General features: G+C 34.9%; 1 protein-coding gene and 1 long non-coding RNA gene across 2 annotated transcripts; both read right to left on the bottom strand.

The window, feature by feature from the left end:
- Positions 1-380: 380 nt before the first annotated feature.
- LOC132112388 (tyrosine-protein kinase SRK2-like) lies at positions 381-10078 on the bottom strand. Its single transcript, XM_059519842.1, has 9 exons — positions 9650-10078; positions 8557-8678; positions 8246-8412; positions 7990-8149; positions 6872-7027; positions 6697-6752; positions 1270-1420; positions 1058-1189; positions 381-964 (listed from the first exon to the last, which is right to left on the bottom strand). The coding sequence occupies exons 1-9, from the start codon at positions 9943-9945 to the stop codon at positions 771-773; spliced, it is 1434 nt and encodes a 477-aa protein (XP_059375825.1). The 5' UTR covers positions 9946-10078; the 3' UTR covers positions 381-770.
- A 1267-nt stretch (positions 10079-11345) lies between these two features.
- Positions 11346-12660, bottom strand: LOC132113148 (uncharacterized). The gene is made up of 3 exons (XR_009425094.1): positions 12584-12660; positions 11706-12096; positions 11346-11581 (listed from the first exon to the last, which is right to left on the bottom strand). It is a non-coding gene; the product is annotated as an uncharacterized LOC132113148 (long non-coding RNA).
- Positions 12661-16128: the final 3468 nt, after the last annotated feature.

Below are 16128 nucleotides of genomic sequence, written 5' to 3' on the forward strand. Positions count from 1 at the left end.
GTAAAAATATTTCACATATTACTGTTTTTACTGTATTTTTAATCTAATAAATGCAGCCTTGGTGAGCATAAGAGAGTTCTTTCAAAAATATGAAAGAATTCAAATTATTTAAAAACTAAGACAAGTGTTTAGGGCTATTAAATCGTTTTAGTAATGTAAAAGTCCTCAGTCCTTTTCAGAAGGAAGAAGCAAACCTGCCTTAAAAAGTGCACTTACAGTAGTACCAGCAATCCAGATTTACATAATTACAACTATGTTCTTAAACAGGTCACAGAAGATGCGTGCTCTTACAGCAGTTCACATAAAAGGTTAAAAATTTAAAAATTAATTTGCAAAGACTTAGCGATCACCAAATGTCGAAAGTTCACGTGTATATTTATAATACAGTTTGCATATGGATGAGTCTCATGAAACCTCACATGTAACGGCAAAATCAAAATGTATTAATTTATTTTTACATTTGGCCTAAAGAAAATGAAGCCTCTTTTTAAAGCCATGACAATAAAGTATTTTAGCTCCAAATTCTCATTATTGCATTAAATAATTTTAGATATATTTTTAGGATCTTTATGCTGCTCTAAGTTTTATAAAGGCATATTACTGTGAATTAATACTTTTAATCAGTTTTTGCATTTTCATGAGAATAACCCATATTGCATTAATTTCAGTAGATAAGACCTGTTACCTCTGTAAATTATAAGTGATTGTATATGTGTTGGATATGTATAATCTAAGCTCAAAAGTGTCCCAGCGTTCTCAATCTACAGTATCTACTCCAGTTCAGAATCAGGCTCATTTATGAGACCCATCAGCTTCCCCCGTAGCTCCGTAAATGTTGGTCTCTCCTCAGGGTTTGTCCTCCAGCACAGCCGCATAATTTCATAGAGTGCTTCGGGACAGGCAGCCGGTCTCTCCATCCGCTCTCCTCTCTGAATGGACTGAACGCATGTTTTTTTGTCCATACCTGAGTTTGTGGAAGAAGAAAATGCACCAGAGTTGGTTGAAATGCAATCATATACCCACATGTGTCATGTTTAGGGTGGTGAAATGTCTTTACCAGGGTATGGGTCATCTCCATATGTCACGATTTCAGTTAAAAGGATGCCGAAAGACCAGACGTCGCTCTTGCTTGTGTAAGCCTTGTTCTCAAATATTTCAGGGGCCATCCATTTCACAGGGACCTTTATATCTGCAGATAGATGAGCACTGTTATGCACTTTATGTGTTTGTGTGTCTTGCATGCTTGAACGAACATATCAAATATCTCACCTGATGAAATTCTGTGGCTTCCAGCCAGATTAATTTCAGCGAGTCCAAAATCGGCTATTTTGCAGCATTGCATGTCAGTAAGCAGAATGTTCTCTGCTCTCAGATCACGGTGAACTATATTATTCTCAATGTACATCATTCCTTCTGTAATCTAAAAAAAAAAACAGCATGAAATTTAGTTTAGCAAAGGGCAATAAATTCTAGATTGGAAAATGTTGTATTTTAAGCATTTCTGCCTCAGCGGTCTAACAGCGCTCGTCAATAGCTATGTTTCCATCCAAAGGTGTGAATTTAATTTATGCGGAAAAACTGAAATATTACATTAAATTTGATAACATGTGCAAATTTAGCACCGTTTCCATCCAATGAGTCAAAGAGAAAAAAATCATCACTTCCTAATAAACTGGCATTAAATTCACAAAGTAGAAGAAGCACTGAATATAAAATTTTTCAGATATTATAAATTACTTACGCTTCAGATTGAGCAGACGAAACACAATAAAGGCAATCATTGCTTAGAATTTTAGAATTTGTGCACATCTTGGCATTTCCATCCAACAGGGTTTTTTAATGCAATTTTTCTAAAAAATATGGGCATAAAAATAGGTGGATGGAAACATAGCTAATGTCAAAATGATGGAGATGGCCGATCAAATCAAAAGAGGCAGGGCTTTACTGATCCAGTTTTTAAAAGTCAAAGAGTGAAAGGTAAGATGTAAGTAACTAAATGGTAAACATTTGACAAATGTTTTAAGATAATAATGTTAAACGACCAACAGTAGTATGAAGTGAAACAAACTACTCGATTTTGTGCAAATTTCACCATCTTGAAATGAAAATCTCTCAAAAGATAAGAGTTTTTAAAATGCACTCACAAACGCTGCTTTATCAGGTATTACAGACATGATGAAATGAAAATGAGACAATCGTATGGGGGGCCATATAAACCATCTTGAAATGAAAACATGGGATGTCATTTACATAATTAAAATAATAGAGTGGGGGAACTATGACGTCAAAACTAAGAAGTGTAATTAACCTCGGGCTCCTTTAAAATTTACCTAATGACAGTTGTTGGTCTTTTCGAGTTGGTCTAAATGAAAATGCAAATTCATTCTAGGCCACTAGGTGCTGCTTTTGGAGCAGTAAAAATAGCAGTTTTCCCAGTACAACTGAAAACAAAGCAGCACTGCACTCACAAACGCTGCTTTATCAGGTATTACAGACATGATGAAATGAAAATGAGACAATCGTATGGGGGGCCATATAAGCCATAATTCATTCTGGCACTCTCACACACATACACTCTCCATTCACGTACATACATTTCTACTCTCACACACATACATTCCCCTTTCACATACATACATTTCTACTCTCACACACATACATTCCCCTTTCACATACATATATTCTTGCTTTCACACACTTAAATTCTCCTTTCACATACATACATTTCTACTCTCTCTCACACACTTACATTCTCCTTTCACATACATATATTCTTGCTTTACACACATACATTCTCCTTACACATACATATTTTTTTTTTTGCTTTCACACACATGCATTCTCCTTTTACATATATATATATATATATCACACTGACAAAACAGTCACACTGAAGGCATCAGGGGCTATTTGACCAAGAAGGAGAGTGATGGGGTGCTGCACCAGATGACCTGGCCTCCACAGTCACCGGACCTGAACCCAATCGAGATGGTTTAGGGGTGAGCTGGACCGCAGACAGAAGGCAAAAGGGCCAACAAGTGCTAAGCATCTCTCGGGGAACTCCTTCAAGTCTGTTGGAAGACCATTTCAGGTGACTACCTCTTGAAGCTCATCAAGAGAATGCCAAGAGTGTGCAAAGCAGTAATCAAAGCAAAAGGTGGCTACTTTGAAGAACCTAGAATATGACATATTTTCAGTTGTTTCACACTTTTTTGTTATGTATATAATTCCATATATAATTCCACATGTGTTAATTCATAGTTTTGATGCCTTCAGTGTGAATCTACAATTTTCATAGTCATGAAAATAAAGAAAACTCTTTGAATGAGAAGGTGTGTCCAAACTTTCTACCTTTTTTGGTATCCATTACTTCCTGTTTAAGCAGGACGTCACTCTCAGAGCAGGAAATACATGTGCAAGACCTGCTTAGCTCTTCCTCACAATTTTACAGTTATGCTATTCAAAGTCATCCTGTTTACTTTTCAAGTACATATTTTAAGTTTTTATTTTTAACATATCATTATGTAACCAACGTGTTCTAAAGATCTGTGTACAAGTACTTAGACACTGATTTTGATCATATTAACAGGGCTTAACGCTAAAGACATTTTCAACTGGTCCAGTTCGGCCTGTGGTTTATTTATTTTTTACTTGCCCTGGCTAAATTTTCACAGGACTTGCCACAATCAATCAATCAATCAATCAATCAATAAGACTTATTGTTTTCATTGTTGACTGTAAACATTGTATTGTAATAAATAATAACCATTTTGCACAAATAAATAAACCATGCTTTTTCGGGTCTTTCAGGTAGGCCTAACTATTCCAGTTAAGGATGCACTGATCAGGATTTTATTTATTTTACAATCAAATGAGCCGATTCCCATTCTCGTTGCCAATTTATTTAGTTCTTCTTTTTTTTCTTTTTTTTTACATTTATTAAATGTTTATTTTGCTCTGTTACTGGCCATACTAACCTTGAGCAAACAAACAAAAAAATATATATATGCAACATGAAGCAAGTGCACAAAACAAAAACATCAGATTGGCTTAATGAATATTTTAATACTATTTATTATTATTAGTGTTATTTCCTTAATTATATGTGTGTCTGCACTATGTTTGTAATTTCTGTACTGGAAGCTCCTGACGAAATTTCTTCTGTGTGTAAACACTTGGCAATAAAGCTCTTTCTGATTCTGATGAAAATGCTAATTCAATCTCTGACAACAGGTGGCACTTATAGATCACTAATCTAGCACTGAGTTATTGCTGCACGCAGAGCTGCAATTGAAAAAAAAATAATTAAATAAGTAAATGAACATCTAAAAATAAATAAACCGCAATGAGTCTTGAGTTATTTAAATAATATAAAGATTTCGCTGTCCCTAACTTGCAACCTCCCACTTTATTCACTTCCTAAATTAAATGAAAAAAACAAAAAAACCTTGGACGCTTATAATACATCTTTCTGGCAACACGACTGAGGCTGAGCTCGCGTCCTCAATCACAACTCGCTCAAAGGACGAGGCCATGTAACCTTTTCACAATAATAATATTTATTTATTTTTTAAAACCCAGATAGCTTGCTGAAATACATCTGCGGCTTCCTCATCTACCTCAGCCATGCTGATCAAGACCTGTCACGGTGAGCCTGATCGCGCCTAACCTGCCTTCCGTTTCAACTAAACGCCTTCCGTTTCCACTATACTCTCTCTCGCACATACATACATTCTTCTCTTACATACATCTATATATGTATGTGTGTATATGTATGTGAAAGGAGAATGTATGTGTGTGACAGTAGAAATATATGTATAAGGAGAATGTATGAGTTTGAAAGCAAAAAATATATGTATTTGTAAGGAGAATGTATGTGTGCGTGAAAGCAAAAGAAAAGAGAATGTAAGTGTGTGTAAGAGTAGAAATGTATGCATGTGTAAGAAGAATGAAAGTGTGTGAAAGAAAAAATATATGTATCTGAAAGGAGAATGTAAGTGTGTGAAAGCAAGAATATATGTATGTGAAAGGAGAATGTAAGCGTGTAAGAGTGCCAGAATGAATTAAGTCTTGCACGGCCCCTCATACAATCGGATCAATTGCTCCAGATTAGAGTCACGTATTTCATTGGAAAAATGAATTGTTGAGTGAATCGTTTGGAAGTAACTGAGCAAGTAAGGTAAAAATAAATGCATATTCTAAGACAATTGAAAGTGTTTTTTGACCTTGCATGCATGTCAGCCTGTTGTTGGGGACTCCCAAAACCAAAATATTAACCTTTCCTTAGCCATAATAGGGGCACTTTAATAATGGGGTTTTACAATTTATGAATAAAATAAAGTTTGTGGTTAACATAACTTGATATTTTTACATTTTGTTCTACAATGTAAACTGCACGCCCTCACAGCTGCTTCAAAATTTGGGATTTGGATATGGATGAGTGTAATTTACATTTTATAACAAAACGTTAAAGTATCATTAAGTTATGTTAGCCACAGGCTTTCTTTTACTTATAAAATGAAAAATCCCATTATAAAACCCCATAGGAATTGAATGTGACGAGACAAGAAGCATTTTTTTCATTTTGCATTTCATATGTTACTGCATCTCACCCAGCTCTGGTGTGTAGGCCTATATATTATTTTCAAATCATTTAAATTGATTACAAGAAATTCTTATTCTATTGCTATTTTAATTTTTTCAATTAATCATTCAACAAAATTCATTTAAATCATTTTTTTTTTAAATGGTTTAAAAAGACCATTGGAGGCCTTCTAAATAAATAGATTCCCCACAAATGTAGGGCCTTGGTTTAGTATCAACTGAAATAGTTTTTTGATTGGACACTGTGATCTCTAAATCAGTGTAAACAATGCAAGATGCACTGCTTTAAGCATATAAAATGTATTATTTAAATAGCATATAAACCTAACTGTTGTGCCGGATGTGAATGAAGAGTTTTATGCATCTGTAAGGTGTTTTAACACCACATAAGGGTTTCCTCCTCTTGTTCCTCACTGCTTCAAGTGCATTTGGAGCATTGATATGTCCTTCAAGATGATCGATTTCCAGGTCACGGGCTGGAGGACAGTGGAGCGAGGAAATGAGGAAGCATCAATTTGAATATTGAGAAGCAGCTGATCTTGCATGACAGCAGCACCGAATGGAATTGCAAAAATAATGAGCACACCCAGGGGCGCTGCACAAAATCCCGGGCCCTATGCATAGGCAGTCCTAATGGGCCCCCCTCCCCTTGAAAATATATATTCCAGATTTTCAAGGGCCCTCTCTTACTTTGGGGCCCTGGTAATCAGTACTGGTTTTACCCCCAGTCCGACGGCCCTGCACACCACATGTCAATGTTGCTGTGTCAGGCCGTTCAAACTAACAGAGCAATAAAATGAGCCTTTTCAGAGAAATCAATGTATGCATTGCTTTGAAATTTTCAGTAAAATACTTTTCCAGTCACTCTTGTTTTTTAACAAAAGGGGTCATTCATATAAAGACACTTTACACTATCAGAATGGTAAAAATCCTGCCCTGCAGTTTCCTCCACTGATTTTATTATTATTATTATTATCATGGGAGTATTATTGATTATGGAAGTTTCATGTTTAATTGTTTTTAAGGAAAACCGGTCATATGATTTTGATCACATTCCAGACAACTGAATTACTCACAAAGAAATCAAGTTACCTGCACTGCAAAATCCATCATGATTGAAAACTCCAGGTCTTGCTTCTGTTTGTGGTCTGAAGAAGAACAAACTTATTTCTTAAACAGCACTTTTCTGTCAAAGCAATTTGTCAGTTAAGATTATGGCTATCTAAATTGTTTTTTGTTGCATGCAAGTTCATATTAATTCACTTACTGATGAGAAATGTCTTTAAACTGCCATTTTTCATGAGCTCTGTGACTAAGCACATGGGTTGACTATTGGTACACACAGCATAGAGCTTCAGCAAACGCTCGTGATGCAGCTCTTTCATGATATCAATCTCTGTTTTGATACTTGAATAGTTGACATCTGCAATGTAAAGTGGGTCAGATATGATTAATTTAACATCATTTTAAAAGTAAAATAATTTGAGATGAACATTCCTAGATAATCATACTTTGGCAAGGTTAAGAACAGTTAAAAGCAAACATTCTTCCAGTAACGCTAACATAACTTCTGTTCAAATTTATCTGGTCTATACTAATGTTCTCAAAACCTAATAATAACAATAGTTATACGTATATATATATACACACACACACACACACACACACACATATACACATACACACTCACACAAAAAATTAAATTCAAATGCAATCCTCCAACAATGTATGCAAAATTTTCCCTTAAAATTTGCATAACTAAAACAAAACCTCTTTAAAACATTTAGATATTCAAATGTTTTGAATGTTCAAAAACATTTATTTTTATGAATTTTTTTTTTGGAACTTAATGACAATGTTATACATTCTTAGAACATGTTTTTGTTAGCTGTAGCTTGTTTGTGTTGTTCGAGTTAGTGATTTTCAAATATAGGCTCACAAATAAAAAATGGATCATGATTACTAGGTAAAAAAGGATACTTAATGCAAATAATAAAAATACAACAAACCCTATATTTATGATAGCAAAATATGTTAACGCCAGTAAAGCCACTTCTTAAAGGGACACTCCACCCCAAAATGACTATTCTAATGATGTCTTTCATATTTTTTGGACCTTGACAGTGTAAGTTACTTGGCAGTCTATGGGATAGTCACAAGCCTCCCGGTTTTCATCCCAAAATCTTAAATTATTTTACCGAAGGTAAACCAAGCTTTTACGGGTTTGGAACAACATGGGGGTAAGTGATTAATGACAAAATGTTCATTTTGGGGTGGAGTATCCCTTTAATTGAAGACATTTATTCTGCATTTGAGTCCCCACTCAGTACTAAGTGTAAACATGAAGTAAAACCAGCTGAGAAGCACAGATTTAGCCGGATTTACCTTTGAACTCTTTGATGGCCACCTCTGTGGTGTTGTTCCAGAGCCCCTGCCAGACCTCGGCAAACTCCCCGCTCCCCAGCTTCTTTATTTTTTTAAGTGAGCTTCTGTCTACCTCCCATTTGGTTTCAAATGACAGAGTCAGAGGAGCTGGCTGGTCCAGCTAGAAGAGTGTGGACAGACTGGAATTATGCTGGACAAATTCTTATTGGATGCAGCAGTACATTCATTAATCTGTAGGTTTTAACTCTTCACTGACCTTCACACAGGGTTCCTGAAGCTTCGCACAGAGTCCGCTCTGGTTTTCAGAGTAAAACTCTATCAGGTCACGCAAGTTCTGGAAGATTTTGTGATTAACAAGGAAGAAGTTCTTGTCGTTTTCTCCCTGCTTGACCCTGTAATGCCGTGCATGAAGGCCGTTCCTCACTTTAAAAGAATTCATTTGTAGAAAATGTTATTCATTTAAGGTTGGTTTATTGTTACTTGATTTATTTTCTATCAGGTTCAGTAGAGGTATATGAAAGTGGCAGAGGCTTGAGATAATGTGTGTGTGAATCACACTTGTCATACCTGATAAGTAATATTGATTATTCTCCTCACACTTCCAGATGAGAAACGCACCCTCTTTGTTCTCTGGTCTCAGCAGACATCTCTTGGCCTCTATACATGCTTTAACACTCTCAAAATACCATCTGAAAATCAGTTGAAACTATTTGTATTTTATTTGTGTCCAATATAGTATGTGGTGGTACATTTTATGAAAGATTAAATGGACAATAAAGTAAATGATTTTAATGGGTGAATCTCAAAGGAAAAAAAAAACATTATTCACATAGTATATTTAATATCGTAATATAAAATATAATTTAATAATATATTTTTACTATATAATGTTTTTTATTTATAATTTAAATTTGTAAATTAGTAAAGTATAATTGTAAATGTATTTCACAGTCATATTTATGCTCATTTTATTATAAGAAAAATGAAGTAAACGATTTAATGGGTTAATCTCAGAAACAAAACTCAAATAAGGTTAGGGTCATATTTCACTGTAACAAATTAAAAAGTAAAAAAAAAATAAACAGTGCATTCATTTTGCTTGCAAACACACACACACACACACACACACACACACGCATACACAGTGTGTTTCAATTTAATAAGTATTAATTATAATTATAATTATAAGCCATTGTAATACTGATTTGTTAAAATATTTGTGTCTGGACAGAATGGGAAAATTATTAATACTATTTTTTAACATTACATTATTTAAAATATGGAGGGGAAATGCTTAATGGTTAAGAAAATAATGTCACAACAAATAAAAAATGTTTAATGTATTTAATTTTTCATTTAACAAGCTTAGAAAAAACTTAATGATTTCTAAAATTGTTTATGTATTCATTAATTTGCTTCTTTGGATATCTTACACTTGTCCCTTGACAGATTCACGCTGATATATCTTAGCGTCCAATAATATCCAAACCCTATCTCTATAATCATTCTCAATAGGAACTTCCCCAAAGCTTCACCAGAACTTGTGAAACTGGAAACACAGGATTTTCATTCAAGGCAGAGATTCATTAAGCGTGTGGTTGCGCTATATATTATGCATTCGAACAAGCTCAAAATGATTAAAAGTAACTCAAAGACTTACGGCTCGGCCTCTACGCTACCCAGCGGTTTGATGAAGTCTTTAGGCACATATCCTTTTTCCTCCACAAAGTCTTTAGATCTGTTAGCCTTAGCTGTGCGTCTCCTCACATACAACCAGTGCGCATTCTCTCCTGTCACCTCCAGAATATCTCCTTTCTTCAGATCTAGATCCCATATTGTGCGTGAGGGATAGTCATAAATCGACCTGAAGACTCTTTTGCGGCTGAGGGGCCGCTCTTCATTCTTCGCTGGGCAACACGGACAGCAACGTTTACAGGTGCATGCAGAATTTCCCATGTTTACCACTCATATCTGCTCACGCCATGTGCACTCCAGCAGAATGATGGTACAATGGCATGACTAGCGCACTTTACTGCCAGCTCACTGCAGCCAGACAGGTTCCTACTAGATACTGTTAGTAGGTCAAGGAAGTCTTCAGAAGAATTCTTATCATTTTTTTCGCAGATGTCATACAGTTGGGTTTATTTCAACAACAAAAGGCCACAGCATGCATACAGAGTATAACAAGAATTTGTAGTTACTGATTAGAAGCCAAGCTACACAGCCTGAAACACTATCTTAAAAATGCCCCTTCATTGTGAGACTGCATTATGTTGTTGTGCATTTAGTCCATAGTGCTTTTATTCCTGGAGGAATTGAAGCAGGCATTCACTGCATCTTGAATCACAGGATGACAATCCATTGCTAATAATGCAATGCTTTTATTAAAGTTTATAACAGTTCATCCAAAAATGAACATTTGCTGAAAATTGACACCCTCAGGTAATGCAATATGTAGATAAGTTTGTTTATTCACGGAAACACATTTGGAGAAATGTAGCATTGCATCATTTCAATGGATGCTCTGTAGTGAATGGGTGCCGTCAGAATGAGAGTCCAAACAGCTGTTTAAAACTTCACAATAATCCACAAGTAATCCACACCACTCCAGTCCATCGCTTAATGCCTTGTGAAGTGAAAAGCTGCACACATGTAGAAAACATCATTAAGACGTTTTAGCTTTAAAAGTCGATAATCCACAATGATGCTTCCTCCAGTGAAAAATCCATCCGATGCTGTCTCTCATATTGAAATCCACAAACATATTTGTTTAGAGCTGTTTTGGACTATTTATACTTGTAAACGGTGCTTGATCTGTGCAGATTTCTCTCCTGATTCAGACCAGATGACTATCTCACTTGTGGAAGCAATAATATGGACTCTCATTTTAGCTGGAAGCAGCGATTTGAAATAAAAAAAAAATGTCTTGATTGATTTGTTTCTTACACACATGCAGCTTTTCACTTTTAAAGACACTGATGGACTGGAGTGGTGTAGATTATTGTGATGTTTTTATCAGATGTTTGGACTCTAGTTCTGACGGCACCCATTCACTGCAGAGCATCCATTGGTGAGCAAGTCATGGAATGCTACATTTCTCCAAATCTGGTGAAGAAACAAACTCATCTACATCTTGGATGGCGTAAGGGTGAGTACACTTTCCACTGCAGATCATTTGAACATTTAAACAATGGTTCTTTTAAGAACTTTTAAAGTTCCGAAAGGTTCTCTGGGCAACTAAAAAAAAAATGTTTTGGAACTTTCATTTTTAAGAGTGTAGTGTTGCTATATAGTTGCTAGGGCATCATATTTGTTATATAGTTCCTATAACACATCGAAAGCAGTACATGAAGGTTATTGTTTGTCATTTTTGTGTTCTAATCTAACTTGGGGTTTAATTGGTTCCAATAGTATGAATTAAAAATGATATGAATAATGATATCTGTAAAATGTTGATGCCTCTCCTGTTCTGCCTGCGGTTAGATACTCTGAGGTCGATCGTGCAGTTCACGTAGACTTTTCCCTTCGGTAAATGAGCTCCTGTGCTGATTTCATTAAGACACCATTTAGTTGAAAGCTCCCAGAGCTATCTCTGTTGAATAAAAGACTCCTTGAACTCTTTACTTTATTATTCTTACAGCATGTGTATATACAGAGATATTACAGTACAACTAAATTGGTACTTGCGGGAGTAGTTCATGTGAAAAATGGCTTACCATTACAAATGACTTCAGGTCCTCTGAGGAAAAAGGCTTTGTGATGTGCAGAACGTTTTCTAACATGTTGTACACTCTTTCCTGAAGCAATATATAGTAAAAAAAAAATTAATAAGTTATTTGCTCTCTTTTAAGTCCATGCAAAAAATGATCTGATTACTTAAGCAGCATTATGCGCTTAGAAGACGTGTTCTGGAAAGGAATTTTATTAAGAAGTGAGAGGTTTTACTAAAAATCCTGGTTACTAATTTTACTCACAGCGGTGAAATTCTCAGGGTCATGAGCAGTTGCATGCAAATTAGATGTCCTTCACCTCATGAAGGTCATCTTAGGAGAGACTTAAGGAGCTGACCATGTTTTGTGCAACTTGTCCATGTTTGCTCACCATTAACTGAAAAAAGAAACAGGACCATATCATACTGACTCAGGCTTGAAAAGATGGTGTCCACAAAATCCTGATGACAAATTACACATTCTGGCCCCTCAAAATAGCTGTTATATTAATAGATGTTAATAAATGTTATAATAATAAAAATTCGAATAAATATATAAAGGTATTGAATAGGGGTAAATGCAAAAGTACTCAACATAGAGGGTTTGGAATAATATGAGAATGAGTAAATGATGCTAAAATCTTTTTTTTATGAATGGTCACTTTATGTTGATAAACGAATGTCACCAAAGATGATAGATCCCCTTCTTTGTTTTTCAATTTGGTTTGGGGTTTAAACATTTCGCATAAATTTTTTTATTCTTGCACTGTTATTCATTTACCCATTAGCAACTGTCAAATTAACTCATTTAAAGAACATGTCAAATGATAAAATAATATTTGGCACTGCACACAGCACCTGCTCCATATGTTGAGATGCATTCACTTGCATCAGTCAGTCCTATAGTGTCAAGAGTTTGCCATCCAATATAGTACACATGTGCTTTCTTCTGAAGGCTGCTGAAAGATTTATATATTAAAAAATTAATAATAAAATAAAAAAAATAAACCTTAGGCCTGTTAAAACCTTCATTACCAAGGCAATTTCTGAATTTTTTTTTAACACATGCGCCAGAAGTTCAACTTGTCCGCGTAGGAAAGCTCAGGTTTATGTGTTAGAAGATGCTACAGTAGTGAAATGTTGTACCTCTGTCCTGCTTGATGAAGAAGTGCTGCAAGTTCATCACTGTTAGAGGAAGTGGTTTCACAAACCATCTCACTTGCTGTGATCCAGGCAGAAATACCTCTGAAGGACACATTTAATCATAGAGAACTATGATATAGATAGACTATAAAATAGATAGAGTTTTGTGGTTTATTTAAATGTTTTTTTTTTATCTGTGCATTTATTCTTTGCATGTGCAAACGTACTTCTCAATAAATCTGTTTCTGACTTTTTATTCTAATATGTATATCAGCAGTCTATTTTTATATGATCAGCAGTCAAATCAGTGTTCTATTCTGGTATATCATTATTCTGTTATGATCAGTGTTACGACCCTCTTCTGGTCTGGGGTAAAAGGAGTAACATTAAACGTGTGGCAAATCTGTAAACTGATGGACAATACAGAGACACGAACTGCCAACGAAAGTAGATTTATTATACAAAGTGAAAATAATCCATATAACTACAAACTATATTTACAAGAACACCAATCATTAAAAAGACAACCAATGTGTAAAAATGCTTACAACTCAGGAAAAAAAAGAAAAACCAAACAAATCAACCAAAGAGAAAGAGGATGCTAGTAGTGACGCCAAAAGAAAGAAAGAAAGTCTTCAGCGCCAAGGTCCGTGTAATTTACTTCCGTAATCTCGACTAATAGAAAATAAACATACAAGGGGTGGCGTTCACCTCTTACCTATTGCTATTTTGCTATTGCTATTTTGCTATTGCTATTGCTTACCTGGGGTGTCTAAACAGATCGAGTTACCTAAATGTTGCACAATGGAAGTCGCACGACGACATCGTTCCTCTCCACCTTCCTCTTATTCTGCAGGTGGAAACTTTACTGACAGCGGATAGGTCGGCGTCACGTTGCTTAACGATGACTGACAGCTTCATGAGCCAATCAGCAGTCAAGGGAGGCGGCCTAAGAGATCGACAGGTAAAGACGAGGGAGAAAGAGAACACATTTTTTTTTTTTTTTTTTTTATTATTGTGCAAAAATTATTCAAAAAATTGTACAATTTATTTATTTATTGGTGATCAAAATAACTGCTTTTATGGTGGCAATTTTCAAAAGGTTTTGGAAAATTTGCATTGCCATTTTTAAAATTAGGATATCAACAGGACAGTAATACAAATAAGTTGAAGACTGCTTTCAGTTTTTCAGGTAGGTTTAGTATTAATTTACAAAATGCTACAGAAATGTGTGTATGTGAGTATAATCATTATAATGCAGTTCATAGTTGGTACAGTACAACCAATTAAACCAGTTAAACCTCAAATTAGATTAGAAAAAAAAATACCAAGTGGAATTAAAAAGTACTCAGGTGTTGTTATCTTTCCTCTAAATGCAGCTTCATGTCCTGCCCGAAGAATAGTTTCCAGAATGATTTCATTTGCACTGCCTCCTTTCATCCGGGATGATCGGCTGATGACTAGAGCTTCTTATGATATTTTATTTTGATATTTTCTATAGAATGCCTGTGCAACCATTATCATAGAGTGACCTGGGTGCCTGCCAGTGGTTGCTAGGGTGGTTGCCAAGGTGTTCAGAGCAGTTGGTGGTGTGTTGCACGTGCACAGATGTGTTTATGTCAATGCAGTGTCTCATACTCCTAAAACAGGATTCAGGAGGAGAGCTTTCTTATGCCTCTGCTCTGCAGTCATCCTCTCTGCAACATATTTAAAGTGAAATGAACACTCCTGTCAGCATGGCAAGAGTGTTAGTATGTTATTAGGCACTTGAAATCACAATATGAGAGTTTGTATTATGCAGAAAGGCTTTGTTTGCACTCGGTAGATCTACCTCGCCATATGGACAGGAATGAAACCCAGAAGCACTAGAGTAAAGACGTTCAAAATCAAGTTGCCCAGCAACAAATGGTGCCTTTGACACAGAACAACATCATGAAGCACATTCACAGACCCGCAGATGGCTTTGATAAGAGCTCGCGTTAATGTAACCTACATACGTCTGAAAGAAATCAAATAAAAACTGCAGAAGATTCCTACAGTACACTCAAAAAAAGGTGCAAAAGCTGTTAGTGTTCCAATGCCTTTCGAAAGATACACCTTTTGTACCTCATTTACCCTAAAAAGGTGCCTTTTAGTACCTTAAATGTTCATATTTGTAGCAATGGGGACGATATATTTTTGTATGCTTTTGTTTTCATTTGTTGTGGGCTTCATTATTATTGTTATTTAATTAATAACTATTATGATGTTTGCAGGTTTAAATTGACCCTAACTGTTTTAAATACAATTAATCGAAAATCACACTATTAAAAATAGTAAAAAGTAGCCAATGCATATAGAAAACAGATCTAAATAGTATAATATTATAATACAATTCACCAAAAAATGTGAGAACCTAATATAAATAAAACTGTAAAGTTTTTTATTTGTTACAATATATATATATATATATATATATATATATATATATATATATATATATATATATATATATATATATATATATATATATAAATGTAATTCAATATTTCATTTTCAAAAACTGTGACTATGATGTGATTACTTTTTTTTTTTTAATTAAATATGTTATTATATATTTTTTGCTTTTGAAGGCTTTTTTGGAGTTACAACTTTTGTCTTTTACTATTTAAATAATGTGATTTGAGAAAAAGACAATAGTGTTATTCAAACAGACGTGCCACAGGATATTCAGGACACGCTTCATTCCTGCACAAACCTGTTAGTAGAAATGGAGGAAATAGATTATGTTTAAATCTGTCAAGCTGAATGTTCTTAAAGTAGTGCTTTTGTTAAAGAAAGCATAATTATTAATATCATTACTCAAATATCTAAATATGAAATATCTACATTTCTAAACGTTCTTTACCTCACTTAATTTTAACTAGATTTTCAAATGATAAAATGGGTGAAAATCCCACAGATTTATAATTAAGGACGAACTTGAGCCATATCTAAGGATATGGAGTGAGCAATATTGACTTGGGCCTATAAGCAACACCCGTGCATGTGTAAAGCCATCTGTTAAAAAATAATTTCACATACTTTAGTGATCACATAGCAACAACTTGGCAACTGCCCAGAGCTCTCTGGCGCTTCTACACTCTAAAAAATTCTGGGTTGTTTCAACCCAACTTTGGGTCAAATAAGGACTAACCCAGCTGTTGGGTTAAATTTTGTAATTTTGTAATTTTTAACCCAAAAGTTGGGTTAGTCCATATTTGACCCAAAGTTGGGTTGAAACAATCCAGCATTTTTTAGAGTTTAGG

Source organism: Carassius carassius, chromosome 32 (genome assembly GCF_963082965.1).
Source record: "Carassius carassius chromosome 32, fCarCar2.1, whole genome shotgun sequence".
Taxonomy (NCBI): Eukaryota; Metazoa; Chordata; class Actinopteri; order Cypriniformes; family Cyprinidae; genus Carassius; species Carassius carassius.

Excerpts from the sequence above, each read along its gene's own strand:
- LOC132112388 (XM_059519842.1), bottom strand. The coding sequence starts at position 9,945 with ATGGGAAATTCTGCATGCACCTGTAAACGTTGCTGTCCGTGTTGCCCA. Across the intron at positions 8,413-8,556 it reads TAATCAATATTACTTATCAG|TGAGGAACGGCCTTCATGCA; the intron begins GTATGACAAGTG and ends ATTCTTTTAAAG. Across the intron at positions 1,190-1,269 it reads AAGCCACAGAATTTCATCAG|ATATAAAGGTCCCTGTGAAA; the intron begins GTGAGATATTTG and ends ATCTATCTGCAG.